Genomic DNA, 16,647 nt, shown 5'->3' with positions numbered 1-16,647 from the left:
TCCGGTCCATGTACCTTGAAAGGAACGCGCCAGCTTGAAAAGTCCTACACCACTTCCAAGCACCACTCAGATTGAGTACACCGTTCAGGACGAGCTCATCTCTGAACAGCTTGTACTGTGTTCAGATAGCACATTGCTAATCCAACTCTCAAAAATGTTCTCCAGTGGAATCCACTATAAGTATAAATAGCAGCAGTGCTGTCACTTAACACCAGTGAGGAGAACCAATTGTGTACATCTTCAATGGCCGAAATGTAAACTTGCTCAAGTTTTGTGGCCGAGATAATGGTTCTGGTGAACAACTAAAAGATTTACCTCTTTCCAACAGAATCCACTGGAACTGGCCTGGAAAGTCATTCTTCTTGGGCAACCTGTTCTGCAAGAGACCAATAACGGGTCTTAGTGGTTTTGCTCCCTCTGGGAAATCTTATTGTAACCTTCTGGTATCTACCCGATCCGTGCCCTGACCAGATCAAATCGCAAATATTTCAAACCAATGATTATCCGGGACGTTAAGCATCTTTCAAAAAAGATGTCTTTTGGATGGCCTTAGCTATTAATGGCGGAGCCTTCTCTGCCTCATATTTTCACCCTTCCTCCATTTCAAAGGTTCTGCTGGAGTTCCACTTAAAAAAAATATATATTTCCCTCAGCGTTCCTTCTGTATCTCCAAGACGTCTCTGCTGAGGTGAGGAATAACAGCTGGGATGCACTCGATTCATCAAGTGATACTGATGATCCAAACAATAACATCAACATTAATGAAATTGGAGTGCACCTGTAGAAGAGGGTACAGCCACCCCCTACTAGAAAAGTGTATATGATGCTAGGCCAAGGGTCATGGCCTTCAAGTGTACTACAATAAGACACTCCAATTGAGTAGATTACATACTACTCTAAGTAATCAGATATAACAGGTAAGTACATGTACAGTAACTTCAATAGAAACCATACTATCAAAAACTAATGGCAAACAAAAATGGTGACGATAGCTCAAATGAAAATCTTCTTTCATTAAGCAGACTTCATAAGTCTCCCGTGAAGAGCTTCAATTAATGATGCAAAGTAAAAATTGCGAGCTTCTAGCAGATTATTAAAGAGTTCCAATGTATTTCGGGCATAAATATTTGCCCTTCTTCAGGGGATTCTACAAGTAAATAAACATAGTGTCTGAGTTTTTATGTAAATGCAACATTGGTACGGCCATGAAAAGAGAAAGTACAAGTAAGGTAACATAAGACATATTCCTCATGGTGTCCAGATAAAGAAGGCAAACTCGCAGGTCTTGAAATGGTATTCATAAAATAAAGTATAACTCTCTGCTAACAAAGAAAAAAAAGAGAAGATGAAAGAAGGGGAAAATGAATCAATGGGTGAGTGAATTAAAACCTCCACCTGATCAATCGAGATGTGAGTCCATATTCTGAGAACTACGTGGAACTTTCTGTGCACATCAGTGCTTCATCTTTTAGGCAAGGGTAAGTAGTATAAAGCCCAAGATGGAGAAGTGTACAGGGCTACCAAGTTCCCCAGCACGTGGAACCGCCCTATAGAATCATGCAACATGACGAGTACCTGGAAGCACTGTCTTAACTCAAATGCAACAAGTGTGCCAGTATGTCCCTTCTGCACTACAGAAAAAAAGGACCAAAGTCCTCATCAATGGGCTTGCCAGCTTGAATGAGACAATGGAGAGTACTAACAACAGAAATAAAACTCACCACCGAACATGTCGCGAGACCCGCATCCTCTCAAATAACAGATGTAAAAGCAGGCTCATCCAAGATTAATCAAAAGCGGCAGCAGCCTAAACAGAAAGTAGTAAAAACCGCTATTAGCATTATGGAGCTCCAACCTGCTTTCTACAAATGCCATAAACTATTAAAAAAAACGAAGCGTAATTGCATTGTATCTTACCAATGTAGTTGCAGCTTCTACACGTTCTAGACCGAACTTCAACAGTGTGAGGCACAGTGCTTCAACGAACCACCACTATTCAGATGACGTGCTGGCGTTAAATCTCAAAGCATGTATGTGACCCGGAAGTAGTGTGGTAAACCGTCCTTAAAGGCAAGGGATCAGTGTTGTGCTCCGTGTGCGCCAAAGTGTCTACATAAAGTTGCAAACGAAAACGTGAGAAACTAAAATAAGTGAAAAAAAGGGTGAAAATACAAAAAGAGAACCAAACCTAAAGGGAAAAAAGAGTTTGGCCTCAAGATGAGTAGCAATGGTTTGCAACCAATGGAATTAAAAACATTAAATTCAATCCTGTACATTTATGTAAGAGATCGGATATGGTCAATTTATATACTCCGGTGTAAAAAAGTACATGAGTATAACATTCCATTTGTACACAAAATGTGTGCTGACTATAAACTTCAGTAGGAGGACAAACACATTTAGTTGAAAAAATTATATGAATATTAACCAATTGTCTTGCATAGGAATAGCAACACAAAATACAACAGGAAGGATCAATCTGGTTGGTCAAAAGGCCCTGCTTTACAATGACTACATTTTCAACTGCAAGAGGACTTGCACAAAAACTGAATATATTGCACAGTCATTAGACTTCCTATCCAAGGGGTACAACATAACATCAGATAAACAACACTTTCCAACGAGTACAGCATATTCGCCGAATATTTTTGTTGAATAAATGACTTTTTCAGATATTAATAGCACAATCCTTATAAGTAGATGACTGACGTTTTGCTTGCAAGCAGTTAAACAACACTAAAAATATATTTATAGCCATGGGTATCCCTGGTATTTTGATCGGAAAACTGCAGCGCATCCAGAATATGGCTGCTAAATTGGCCCTTTCTTGACTGCGTTCGGCCTCTTCATCCCTTGCGCTTAAGGACCTCCACTGGTTACCTGTCCACCAGCGCATCTGTTTTAAAGCGTTGTGTATAGTGTTTAGGGCCCTCCATGATCAGGGGCCTGTCCTGCTACAAGAACTTTTTTCATGGTACTCGACCTCCAGACCCCTGCAATCTTCATCGGCATATCTGGTCACAGTCCCTAAGATCCGGAGGCTACGGATGGGAGGCCGTTCCTTTGGATATACTGCGGCCAAACTTTGGAATTCTCTGCCAGTGACTCTAAGGAGCACGGGGGAATTCTTCTCATTTAAGAAAGGCCTGAAGTCCCATCTATTCCCCAGGGCAGTGTAGTGCTGTGTTTTCGCGTTGGTCTGGATAAGTCAAAGCGCCAGGATACCCTTTGGGTGACAGTTCGCGCTATACAAGTACGCAATACATACCTACATACATGATACAACAAATGATGTGAACAACCTTCAAAAGAATGAAACAGGTGAAGGACATGAGACTAAATGATACTGAATAATACTAAATGCAAGACCTGGAGAGATGTAAATGTCTACTATTACAAAGGTATCAGAGAAAACAGGAGAATTCAAGTTTATCATTGAGCCCTTTCAGTGTTAGGGTGTCCAGACAATGTATCCAGTAGGATTCACGTTGCAACAAGTACTTGGACATGTGTCTATTGGCATGTATCGACACAGTCTCAAGAATAGTGATCCAGAGCCGGGCTGTCCTGTGGTGGTGTTCGTGTCATGCATAGCTAAAGGTGAAGTGATAGTTTTGGTCCTTATGCAGCTTTTGTGTTCACTGATTCGTGTACTCAAAGGTCTGTTGGTCTTGTCCCAATAATGAAAGCCACATGGACAACTTATTGTATAGATCGCGATACGGTTATTGCAATCAGCAGTGAAATTCGGTTTAACTTTTTTTACCAGACCAAGGGTGGGATATATGGTCCCCAGTGAGTACATTGTTGCAGTGTGTACTGTTAAAGCATTTGCACATGCCTTTGTGTGTTATCTTGGTGTCAGGTACTGGTTGATTGAGAAGCTCCCTTAAATTCTGAAACCGTTTGTAAGCAAAAATGGGAGAATTGGCAAATAATCTTAAAAGGCTGGCTCAGATTGTAAAAGTTCCCAATGTTTGAGAATTACTTGCTTAATTACGAGAAATGAAGTAGAAAATGTAGATATGAACACTTCTCTGTTCAGTGGTTGTTTGATTTGGTTATGTAGCAGTAACACTCTTTGTAGGATCTGTGCAAGTCTCTCTGCTTCAGAAACAATCTCCGGTGGGTATTCTTGAGATAGGAATCTGTTTCTGGTTTCATGCATGGAGGCACTCAACTTAGATGGATCAGAAGTAATGAATTTGACGAGTCGACCTTATGAATAAGGTAGATGACACTTAATATGATGATGGATGACAGCTAGAAAATAATAATGAATTGTTGCGATCTGTGTTTTTTTAGCATTGCGGTCATGATGTTTGTGCCGACCACTTCAATATTAACATCCAAGTAGGAAATGTGATGTTGATCCATGGTGTATGTGTACTTAATCCTGGGGTGCCTAGAATGCAATAATCAACTCAGTTCCCTGCCAGACAATTAAAATGTCGTCTATGCATCTCCTGTAAAGTATGAGATGGTCAGTCCATTCAGGGTTAGGCAGAATATAATCAATCTCAAATTGCATCATGAAGATGTTTGCGTTGTTGGGAGCACCTGAAAAACCCATGGAAGATCCATTAGTCTGAAAAAAATATTTGTCCTTCAATCTGAAGTAACTGTGAAAGAGTGAGAATTGGGGAAGCTCCAATAGAAACACTTTGCTAGCTTGTATGTCATCTTGACATAGAAGGGCCCATTCTACAGCTTCAATACCCTCAGCCCGAGGAATGGACGCGTATAAAGCAGTCACGTCAAATGTACATAACCAGATCTCGGTCATGAAGGGTATTACAATATCTTGAAGAAGTTGCAGTAAGTGTGTTTGTCTTGTAGATAAGTGTTGCCAGCTTGTACAATAGTTTGTAAAGATGTGTCCAAATAGTGGCCCAGAGGTTCATGTATAGAACCGCTACCTGATACAATGGGGTTCAGTGATGGATCACTCAAGGATTAGTGTACTTTAGGGAACATGAATATCAAAGGGCACCTTGGATACCTGGTGAACAGAAACTCCCTTGTTTTGTCAGGAGTCCAAGCCATCTCTTTAAATCCTCTATAATGGTAAAGTAAGGTTTTAAATTACTCTCCTGAAAATGCCATTTTTACAAAGTGTATATACTGATAGGGTGACCCAATTTTCTTCCAGGAGCCTGGGTATATATTATAATAAACAAATAAGTTGCTCCTGAAAGATTAACCTGCATATACTTTGAAATTACAATGGGATTGGTATCAAACGATCTAACCTACAATTAATAAAACGAGTAAATGATTAATAATTATGCTATTATTAAATAAGGTGTACCTGACATTACATTATAAAGAAAGATTTTGATATAGAATACAAATTGATTTCACAATATGTAGATCACCAGTCTATATAACATCAAGAGCACAGTACATGTTAATTCATGGTCATAAAATGAGAGCACAATCGATATCCAATAATCAGAAAATGCAAATCTGCTGGTCTGATTGAATTTTACTGTGCTTAACAAATTTATATTTGACTTACAGAGCAATGGGATGGTATATTATGTTTTTTGATGAGGCGTTTTTTGATTTATCTGATACTCCCAAGGTTGGAACTTAACAATATTTATTTTTAAGTTTGAGTTCCTTGGGGGTCTCTCCTCCCTCCTGTTTTCATCACATAATCCTAAAGATGGTCTCACAGACTTCCTAGCCAATTATCCACTCTGACCTTTATGTTGGCCACAACCATCATCGATTGGACACTCAACTTTTATGGGACTATATCTATGAAAATTTTATTGATTAGGTGGTCATACCAATCATCGTTAATCTCCAACACATACGCTGGGATCTTCATTTTGTTATTATTCAATGTCAATTGTGCTCCCATCATACGTCTGCGTATACGTATATATCGATTGGTGACAAATAGTGTTGAACAAATTCATATTCTACATGAAAATCTTTTTTCATAATTTGATGTTGGGTATACCTTATTTAATAAATAGTTTATCTATTAATAGTTTACTTTTAGAAAGTTGAAATTACTCTGCCTAAACCAAATGTGCCTTTCTTCCAGTGTCCAGGGGCACATGACTATTATTGGCTTTCCTGTGGTGTGATATGTGTTTCCTACAGAGAGGGGACAAAAGGGCCTTAAGTGTGAGGAAGGGATTTCCTCTCCGGATCAGGATGGCCTGGGAGGTTGCACTCAACCTTCCTGAGCAAGCTAGCCTGGAGGTGTGACCACCCCTTTCCTGACTCTGAAGCTGCCTGCCCCTGGCAAATGCAGCCCATATCTGGGCCTGCCCGCCCGTTGTTACCCTAAACAGATTGGAACCAGAGCGAGGGGAAGAACTGATCAGACCCTGTTAGAATTTGACAAAGGGGGTGAACTCCAGGGTGGCACTAGGTATAAATCTTGCGCCGCAAACACAAGGAGATGATAGACGGAGCAGTGAAACCTTTCAGACACTCACCCTGAGTCACAGATCTGGGTTTAGCTCACTCTGCCACCCCAGTTCAGATATGGCCATATATAAATCAGTCTAACCCTGTGCCTCATGGGAACAGTCCAGCCCGAACTGCCAAGCCATGTCTTCTCTGTACCGGAAACAAGCATCCTGGGACCGGTTTCTGGCTGACAGCCGTCATCAGCCAGGCTAGCTTGAATCCAGTGGCCAAATGAGCAAGGGACCCATGTCTGGCCATACCCTGCCAACTTATGGCGAACAAAGCAAACACAAGGAGATGATGGACGGAGCGCTGAAACTTTTCAGACACTCATCCGCAGAACCTCCCATCACAACACTCCTGGACCTGAGAAGATTCAGAAAAATTACAATCGTACTGTCTTAATAGGGAAGACTGGACTTGCTCTTTATGTAATATAGCAAGTGCAGTCTTCCTTCTTCAGACAGTAAGATTGTATTCTTTCTGAACCCAGGATCGCAGACGCAACTCCAAGAGGCAGTTGAGTGATAATAGGTATGAGCTGCAGTGACGCAACAAGCTTCTAGACCACCCCTGAAACTACCCAGAAGACCATCACCAACTGGAACTGCCTGGAGCCTACTGTTGGCATCTGCTTGAGAGACTCCTGACCCCCAAGAAATGACTCCCCAGTCCTGGACCGTTGGGTGGTGTCAGAGTGTACTCCTACTTCAAAACAGCAAAAAATTTACTCCATGTGAAAATCTAGAAGCTCTTGGTTCTTCACTTCAGTAATAACCACCAGCATCTCCCACCAGCATGGAGGTCCAATGGCATTCAGCTCTTTAAGCCAGCAACAACCGCCTGAGTCTCCAGCCAACACAACTCTCCAACAGCGACCTGCTCTTTCCCTCGACAACAATCTCCTCATAGCTCCTGCCAACACTAAGTTCCAACTGAGACTCCTAGGGTGAGACTAGACTGAGTAGAACATATACTCTCCACCGGAATAAACCTGGCCCTGTATCCAACCTGGATTCTATTGCAATTGCCCTCAACTTTTGACTTTGACTTTTGCCTTAGTTGCAATACTAATTTCATGCCTTCCTCCTCCACCCATGTGTGTTTCATGTACTGCCCTAAGTATCATGGGTATGCCCAGATGTGGGTTCAGTGCTCACTGTGTCATTGGAACCTATCTATAGCTCGCTGATAGACCCAAAAGTACTGTGAATCTGGTCCTGGATTGCTTGTGTTCCGGTTCAGGGCAGATCTGGCCTGACAGTTTGGGCTGAACAGTTCTCATGAGGAGCAAGGACAAGACTGATTTTCATATGGCTGGGTCCAAACTTACATGACCTGGTGATCATAAAAGAATGATGGGTTAGGATGCTACCCTGAGTGATTTCCAGTGGTTAGACCAAATGTAAGCAATTCTACCATTACCTTTGGCGTGTTCCATGTACTGCCCTAAGTGACATGGGTATGTCCAAACATGGGTCCCAAGCCACTTGAACCAACCTGTACCTGGATGATGAGTGGATAACTAGAGTGAAACTGGTTCTGGCTTGCTTGTGTTGTGGTTCAGGGAGGACCGGGCCTGAAAGTTAGAGCTGGGCTGTTCCCATGAGGAGCAGGGCCAAGACTAATATACATATGTCTGGTATCAAACTGAGGTGACATAATTAGCAAAAGAATGATGGGTTGGGATGCTACTCCGAGCGATTGGCAGTGGTTAGGCAAATTGCAAACATTCTTCCCATTACCTTTTGTGTGTTTCATGAACGATCCTTTCTATGACTGCCTTGGCCAACAGAGTCCAAACTTCTCTGTGATAGATGGACAAATGATCCACCGGGAGATATTGCAGTGTGGGAGTAGGTAGGGTAGTTAGTAGCCATGTTTCACAGTTTGAAACATTCATTGGTTGCATGTAATGCTCCTCTACTATGGAGATAGACGTTGATGGGGCCTAGCACCTGGCGATCATGTGGTGCTGAGGGTAAATCACAATAATTTTACTGGTGCCGTGGGAGTGTGTGCTGGGGTTTGGGTAGAACATTGCCCCAAGCACTTGGATGCTGTCAGCTTGATACTCAGCCTCTACCTCTAGAGAACAGGGATGCTTGTTGCTGCTGAGGTACTTAAATGAACTGCCATGGCTGGCATCCCCAGCCTAATTCTCAAAAGGGGCTGGTTTGCTAGGGGAACTTCCGAAAACTAGGCCTAGAGAATAAGCAATGGTTTTTCTCTCTTTGAATGCTACCACGACTGAGTCAGACTTTGCCCTAAAAAGCCTAGAGCCATCGAAAGGCATGTCCATGAGGTATTGTTTGGTGCTGGAAGAGAAGTCTGTAGAGCGAATCCATGTTTGTCACCCAAGCATAATGCTGGTTTCAACTTCCCTACCCAGACAGTATCCAGGCACAAGCAAATAGCGTACTTTGCGGTGCCCTTGTCAGCTAAGTTGAAGGGTTGGACATGGTTCACTGACACAACATCGATGTAAAAAATATCGATGTAAAAAATATCGATTAAAAATATACACAACAAAAATATCGACTCCTATACTTAAACAGGTAAGTACAAAAATATTGACTCAAAAATATTAATGTATACAATATTGACTTTTATATAAATATAAAATAAAACTATGTATATTGAATACATTAAATATTAAATATGATACTTACAAAATAAAATGCATGTAATATACTTTTGAATAAAAGAACAAATAAAATTAATAAAAAAATAAACACACATACATGATCATTTATACATATATATGTACTTTAAAACAATTAATAAACTATTATTTTAATTTATGTTAAACGCTTAAAATATTATAAAAAATAAAAATATATATTAATGATTCAAAATATTAAAAAATCTATATAAAATGAAAACATTAAAATATTAGAGAAATATTTAAACTTAAATTTCACAATACAATCAGTGCAAAAGTAGGGAAAGTGTTGGATAGCAAAGGGGTTAAAATAACTATTCCCACTCCAGTGTGTGCAAAAGTAGGGTAAGTGTTGGACAGTAGAGGAATTCAATTAACTACTCCAACTCTATTGAGTGCAACAGTAAGGAAAGTGTTGGATATCGGAGGGGTAAAAATCACTGCTCTCACTCCACTGAGTGGAACAGTAGGATAAGTGTTGGATAGCGGAGAGGTAAACACTACTACTCCCACTCCAGTGAGTGCAACAGTAGGGAAAGTACTGGATAGCGGAGTGGTACAATTTACTATTCCCACTCGAGTGAGAGCAACAGTAGGGAAAGTGTTGGATAGCGGAAGGGCAAAAATTACTATTCCCACTCCAGAGAGTGCAACAGTAGGGAAATGGTTGATTAACGGATGGGTAAAAATGACTATTCCGACTCCACTGAATGCAAAAGTAGGATAAGTGTCGGATAGTGGAGGGCTTAAAAGTTTTCATTCCCACTCGGGTGAGTTCAACAGGAGGGAAAGTGTTGGATTGAGGATGGGTAAAAATTAGTAGTCCCACTCCTGAGAATGCAACAGTAGGGAAAGTGTTAGATAGCGGAGTGGTAAAAATTACTATTCTGACTCCAGTGAGTGCATAGTAGGGAAAGTGCCGGATAGCGGAGAGATACAAAATTACTCTTTCCACTCCAGTGAGTGCAACAGTAGGGAAAGTGCTGGATAGCGGAGGGGTAAAAATTACTATTCCAACTCCAGTGAGTGCAACATTACGGAAAGTGTTGGATAGCGGAGAAACAAAAATTACTATTCATCCTCAAACAGTTAAAAACTATTCACAATTAATTTAATTATATAATTAAACAAAAAATATATATAAATTCACAAATTTTAAAAATCATAAAAATAAACAATATTTAAAAAATAAACAATCAAATATATTAAACGTATAAAAAGTACACATATTATGATATTATTTACATATAACAAAAAACAACAAATATAATATAAAATAGGATAATAAATACATTCATGAGAAATTATTCTTTTAAACTGGAAAATATTTACGAACAAAAAAAGAATTAAAACATGAATGTATTTATTTTATTTCCTACCCTATAAAACCACACTAATAACAAATTGCATTTATTTACATATTTACCTTAATTAAAAATCAAGTAAAACATTATTAATTAAGAAAACAAATAAACATCCATTGACTACACTCACGTTAACAATATAATAACCACAACACACACCTAAATTAAACTATAAAATAATGAAACACAATTAAATCTTATTTTTAAATTAAACCTATTACTATTAACAACTAATAATTAAATACTGTATTTAATACCACCCTTTACCTCTTTAAAAGTAAAAACAACACACACAAAAATAAACATTTACCCAAAATAAATAGCAAATAATCAACATTCATTAACAACTATATATTAATTAAACACACATTACTTCCCACCCATTACTCTTATAAACACCACAACAAACACCTAATATTTATTACACAATTACAATAATTACTTAGCAATTAATTTATTAAAATTAGTTTAGTACCAGTTATTAGTTCATAAATTAAAAATAAATTACTCCCCACCCTTCCCACCCTTTACACCTATACAACTACATCACACACCTACAATTATTTACACAATTACCAACATTAATTAACAAATAATTAATTAAAATTAATTAACAACCAATTAATAATTCATAAATTAAAAAGAAATTACTTCCCACCTTTTACACCTATAAACACCACAACACACACCTAAAATTAATTACTCAATGACCATAATTAATTACCAACCAATTAATAATTAATTAATAATACATTACTTTACCCGTGTAACACAACAACATCTCTAATAAACAAATAATAAATAATCCATAAATGTAGTTTAATTAAATTACTTCCCACCCTATTCCACTACGGAACTAAAAACACAAAACACTACAATAAATCTAACACATCTAATAAAAATACAAACCATTTTTATACAAAAAAACATGCATCACATACATATAAAATAAATACTAAAATACATAACATTAATATAAAAATGGTATTTTTAACAATTATATTTTTGTAAACAATATTAAACTCTTTTTTAAAATCTATATTACTTACCTTATGTCGGTATTCTTGACCACAATATTTTTGCTGTCGATATTTCTGACCCTCGATATTAATGACTCGATATTTGTGCAACTCAATATTCTTTCTCTGCACCGTTGGACATGTGTCATCTGAGGAAGCATATCAACGTGTGTGAGTGCAATAGCACAAACGAGGCAGACAGGGTTAGACATTTCTCTCATGATGTCGAACACCTTCTTTGTGCTGTTGGGGGCTGCTAAGACGCTATGGTCTCTCAGGTGACTGGAGATGGTGCTGTCCAGGATAATTCTGGCAGAGGCTTTCTGGATGCGCTGCAGTTTCTTTTGGAGAACAGTGCATTGCCTTAGATGAGCTTGCTGCTGACTAGTGCCTGGGTTACCGTTATTCCAAAGCATGTGTAGCGTTTGGAAGGAGGAGGATGAGATGGCGTTGATTTAGTAGTTCACCGAGAGCGAGGAGTTGAGGATGATTCTGAGGTTACATGTGTGGTCAGTGGGTGTCGGGGCGTTCCGAGCACTGCAGACTGCAGGCCACCACAAGGCATCCCAGGTGGAGGGGGATGTCGACACATATATAATCAGATTAACCTCAAGTACAAGGAGAATGGTAGCAGCTCTGTGTATGTGCCATTGTGCCCACAATTTCATGATTGAGACAAACAAAAGACAGCACTGCAAAATGTCACTGCAAACACATGCATAATTCACACAGTAAAGACATTCCGAATCTTGCATTCATCACGTTTTTAGTGTTTGACTATACACAGCTCCCTCTGTACTTTACTCCATGTTTCCCTTTATTTCACTGAGCAGGGTAAAAGTGACATCTTTCTCACTATGATAGGGTCACAACTGAGTGACACCAAATAGTGTTCTACTATACATCTATCTACAATACATGGGTTTCTTGTGTGGTTCCTGCATGTGTTAGTAGCTATTTTGCATTTATTTGTGTAGTAACACAGAACCTCCATGTACCTTAAATAAGTGTTTTATATGTGTCTACTTCATGTTTCCTACCACATCTCCATACAGGTTCCTCTGACACCAGTATTTTTTGTGTGTGCAAGTGTTTGTTTGCGGTGGCACCAACAGTACTGATTTAAAACACCAATTGTGGTAAATTAAATAGCAGGGGGTCTATTACGATGGCCCCGGTAAGTGGGACCGCCACAATGGTTGCAGGGGTCCCGCATGCACAATTAGGATGCGCCCGCCCCACTGGTGGGCGCATTCTGCATTTTTGCATTGCGGCAGGTGGTGCTGCCTGCAGCACTCGCGCAAAACAGGCACTTGTGCATTTGCATGCACAATGTGGCAGGCACCGCGCGGTGGCTGCCACGTTGTCTATGCAAATGCAGGGGGATCCATAGGTACCCGCATGTGCCTCCCCTCCCCAAACATCCTTGGGGCCCACTACATGCCCCCAACTGAGAAAACCGCATGCCTCATTGTCACAGAAAGGCTGCTTCCCGCATCCATTGTAATAGGGATGGTGGTGTCTAGCAGACACTGCCACCATATTCAACCCTTTTCCACCCGGTCGACTCATCGAATGGGTGGTAAATCACCAGACGATCTTCCCGTCTGCCACGGTGCCCTCCACCTTCATAATAGGGGCGGGCGGAAAATGGGAGGCGGGCGGGGGATGATGTTGGGCAAATCGCCACCACAATACGGGCGGTGGCGATCCACCCGACATCATAATAGACCCCTAGGATCTGGGTCCTGAAGAATGCTGTAGACCCTGCAGGGGGCCAAGAAAGTGGCAGAATCATGTTGATCTAGAAAAATGGAGGATTAACAAATATCCCTAATATCCTCTCATATATTTGGTTCTACTGTCCCCATAGTATCGGTACGAAATACTGCATGAGCTAGCTGTATGGATTGTTAACTGCACATAATATTTGTGTAGATTAAAAAGTCAGCTGACAGTAGAAATTGCATGCTGGAGCTAAAAATGCATGTTGGTAAATGACTGCTCTTTTACCATCTGTAGCTACTGCCATAGAAAATGCCATAAAGAATTTAGTTATCTAAAATGCTTTAATAATAATATTATAATGATACGTGTCTGTCCCTGAAAAATTTAGGCTTGGGCAGCTGAACAAATAAACAAAATGATCACCGGTGTGTGGAGGGCAAGCGCTTTCTCTGTGGAAACACACACCTTTTGCCTAATCAACACGTGTACTCGTAGCTCCGAACATGTGGGAAGAGCCAAGGCCCCGATGCTGGTGATTCTCACATAATTGTCTGGCAACAGCTATGTTGTCAAGCCAGACCGTAAAAATGGCGAACACCCACACTTGTTTTCAGGAAGTTTTATATCTTTAGAAGATTGTTTTCACATGGCAAATGCAGAGTTTGTTCTAGGATTGGAACTTTAAAAGACAAAATATTAGGAGAATATGTTTCTCCACAGAGAGAAATGTGTTATGCGTCTTGCAGAAAAAAGAAAGTACTGTGGGTACAAAAACTCTATTTGTGTCACTGTGTCACGTTGCACCAGCAAAAATGCACATCTATTACAATTCAGCAAGCAGAAATACATTTGGGAGTTAATAGTAATCTAAACCTGTACTCGGATCTCCAGAAGTACTCTTGGCAGGCTTTCCGAATCACTAACAGGCAAAAATGAGAAAAGTTCAAATCTAAGGTTTTGTTAATTGGTCATTAGGAGAAGATGACATTCTACATTCTGTGATTGCTCAACAGCTTTCTCTCATAGCTCATTTCCTTAGTTCTCTGAATGTGTGTTTCTGTTCTTCTTTTCAACGTGTCATTTCTTTCATTTTATCTTTAAAGATTCCAGCTACATCAAGAAAGCATGAAACACCTCCAATGACTGCAAAGCAGCACGTTGTGCCCAAGGAGCGTCTAAGAAAACTTTTATGAAGAAATAAGTAGATGATTTGCTACAAACTTACCAGGGAAATGAAAAGACCCAGAATGCTGGCCCAGTGCCCCTTATACTGTATTCTTGAGTGCATATTCATAACTTGTATGCAAAGATGATGTGATTATTTGAACCAGAATGTAATGCTTTTGATTTTCCAAGCTATAACTCTTTTCCATACAAAATAAATAAACAATGATCAATAGATAATAAACTTGGTATTTTCCCACAAGCGTCTTCTGTTCTTGACAAAGTGGGGGTGTTAGTCCAACTGAACAGCACCTGTTCTGCTGACAAGAATGCACTTCCATCTGTAATTGGAGCATCCAGTGAAGAGAGAGTTCTCTTAACCCAGTCCTGTATCACTTGGAGTGATGTGGATCCCTCCGTCCATGAATTAACGCCATTGAGCCCCACCCTTTTCAACATATATATGTGTCCACTGGCAGATATTGTATCACCATTTGGGCTTTCCATAATGTCATATGCTGATGATACGCAACTTTTCTCTCACTCCTGAACAGGATCCTCAAGTTGAACGGGGATAAGACCGAGCTTATATTAGGAAATAATTTCAATCCCCACTTGAGACTGGGCTGGCCAGACTGCCTGGGTATGCCTCCCACCCCCAAGATGGTTATAAAAAGTCTGGGAGTATGGCTGGACAAATCTTTGTCCATGAAAGCTCAGGCAACGACTCGACCAGCTGCCATGGAATGCTCCTTAAACCTTGCACGTGCTCCCCTACTCTCCAGAAGGCTTGTGGTCTAGGCACTTATCATTTTCCGTCTGGACTATGGAAACTCACTTAACATTGAAGCTCCAAAATCTGTTACCAAAAAACTTCAAGTAGTAGAGAATTTCACAGCCTAGACTCTGTTGAATATCCCCCGAGAGGTCTTAGCATCCCTCCAATGAGTCCCAGTTGCTCAGAGGATCAAAGTTAAAGTGCTATGAATAGTGCATAGGGCCCTTTCAGACAACAGCCCCCCTATTTCTCAACCTCTGATTTTTTCCTACACTACTAGTAGAATTGTTTGATCCTTCAATGCCCGATGGTCAGTGGTCCCCACCATCAAAAAGGCAATAAGTGGGGGAGGTCCTTTGGCTACAATGTGGCCAAAATTTGGAATAACCTCCCCTCCACATTATGTACAGGGTGCAATAAAGTATCTTTTCAGAAACTTCTAAAAACCTGTCTAATCGAGAACATACCCCTCTAGAACATTCTAGTTTAGGTTTTGTGGCACTAATAGTGCTGGGATACCCACGAGTAGCTATCTGCTCTAAAAATGCTGCATTGAGTTGAATAGAACACAGCCATGGACACATCCATTAAATTAACAAGAGATCTGCTGCCTCTATTTGCTTCTTTTCCAACGTATCTCCCTGCCATCTATCAGTGGAAAATTAAAGGAAAACTTAAAGCAAACTGAGTTGTAAATATTGTTAAAGATGTGGTCAAAGGAGTTTTTAGATTCTGGAAGACAGGTCTTTTGCAGTCCTGACATTATGCTCCTCATGCCACCCTTGAGTGACCTTGAAAAGTTATCCAATCGCATAGGGACACTATAAATATCCTGTGGTCCCTGGGTGCCTCAAGAATCTTTTATTCAAGCACTCCTTCTAAATATAGCTCTATCATAATGGATAGTGGGCAAATATAAAGATGTATAGATGAATGACAGTGATCTATGAGCTGTTTTTTACTGAAGGGTCCTGAGTCTGGGGCTGGTGGCTCAGTGGACTACCATTGAGATGGGTAACAATAAACATCTGTTATTCAGCTCCTTGAGACCCATTAGTGATAAGTGCGCTTTACAAATACACATGTTATGTTATGTTATGTGTTTTGATTTGCGTCTATCAGATAATACCGAATCTTCCACACGGTAGCCCAACACCCGGCACAGTCAAAACACTTTAACACAGCACCTTTGGAAAAGGGTTTTATTTTACAAAATGCAAGGACTCTGTCTCTTAGAATAAGGTTTGGGGTTTTTATTTTACACAATGCTCCCAAAAGCTTTCCCAGATGCCAAATGCAATAGATTCAAATATACAAAGATTTAAATCTATGTATATATATATATATATATATATATATATATATATATATATATATATATATATATATATATATATATATATATATATATATATATATATATATATATATATATATATATATATATATATATATATGGAGAGAGAGAGAAAAGGAGGTGCCCGCAATGCGAAA

The 16,647-nt window shown here is 39.8% G+C and overlaps 1 protein-coding gene across 2 annotated transcripts in view; it reads left to right on the top strand.

The window, feature by feature from the left end:
* LOC144804633 (uncharacterized) overlaps nucleotides 1-14,619 on the top strand; it is a 303,027-nt gene extending 288,408 nt beyond the window's left edge. For both annotated transcript variants that reach the window (XM_078671922.1, XM_078671921.1), the window contains one exon: nucleotides 14,315-14,619. In XM_078671922.1, the coding sequence (XP_078528048.1) occupies nucleotides 14,315-14,340 (26 nt within the window). In that variant the 3' untranslated portion in view covers nucleotides 14,341-14,619. The remainder of the gene's footprint in view (nucleotides 1-14,314) is intronic.
* The last annotated feature ends 2,028 nt before the right edge of the window (nucleotides 14,620-16,647 follow it).

The sequence above is a fragment of the Lissotriton helveticus genome, chromosome 1_2 (assembly GCF_964261635.1).
Source record: "Lissotriton helveticus chromosome 1_2, aLisHel1.1, whole genome shotgun sequence".
Taxonomy (NCBI): domain Eukaryota; kingdom Metazoa; phylum Chordata; class Amphibia; order Caudata; family Salamandridae; genus Lissotriton; species Lissotriton helveticus.
The sequence above is the reverse complement of the archived record's forward strand: the minus strand, read 5'-3'. Positions and strand labels throughout refer to the sequence as shown.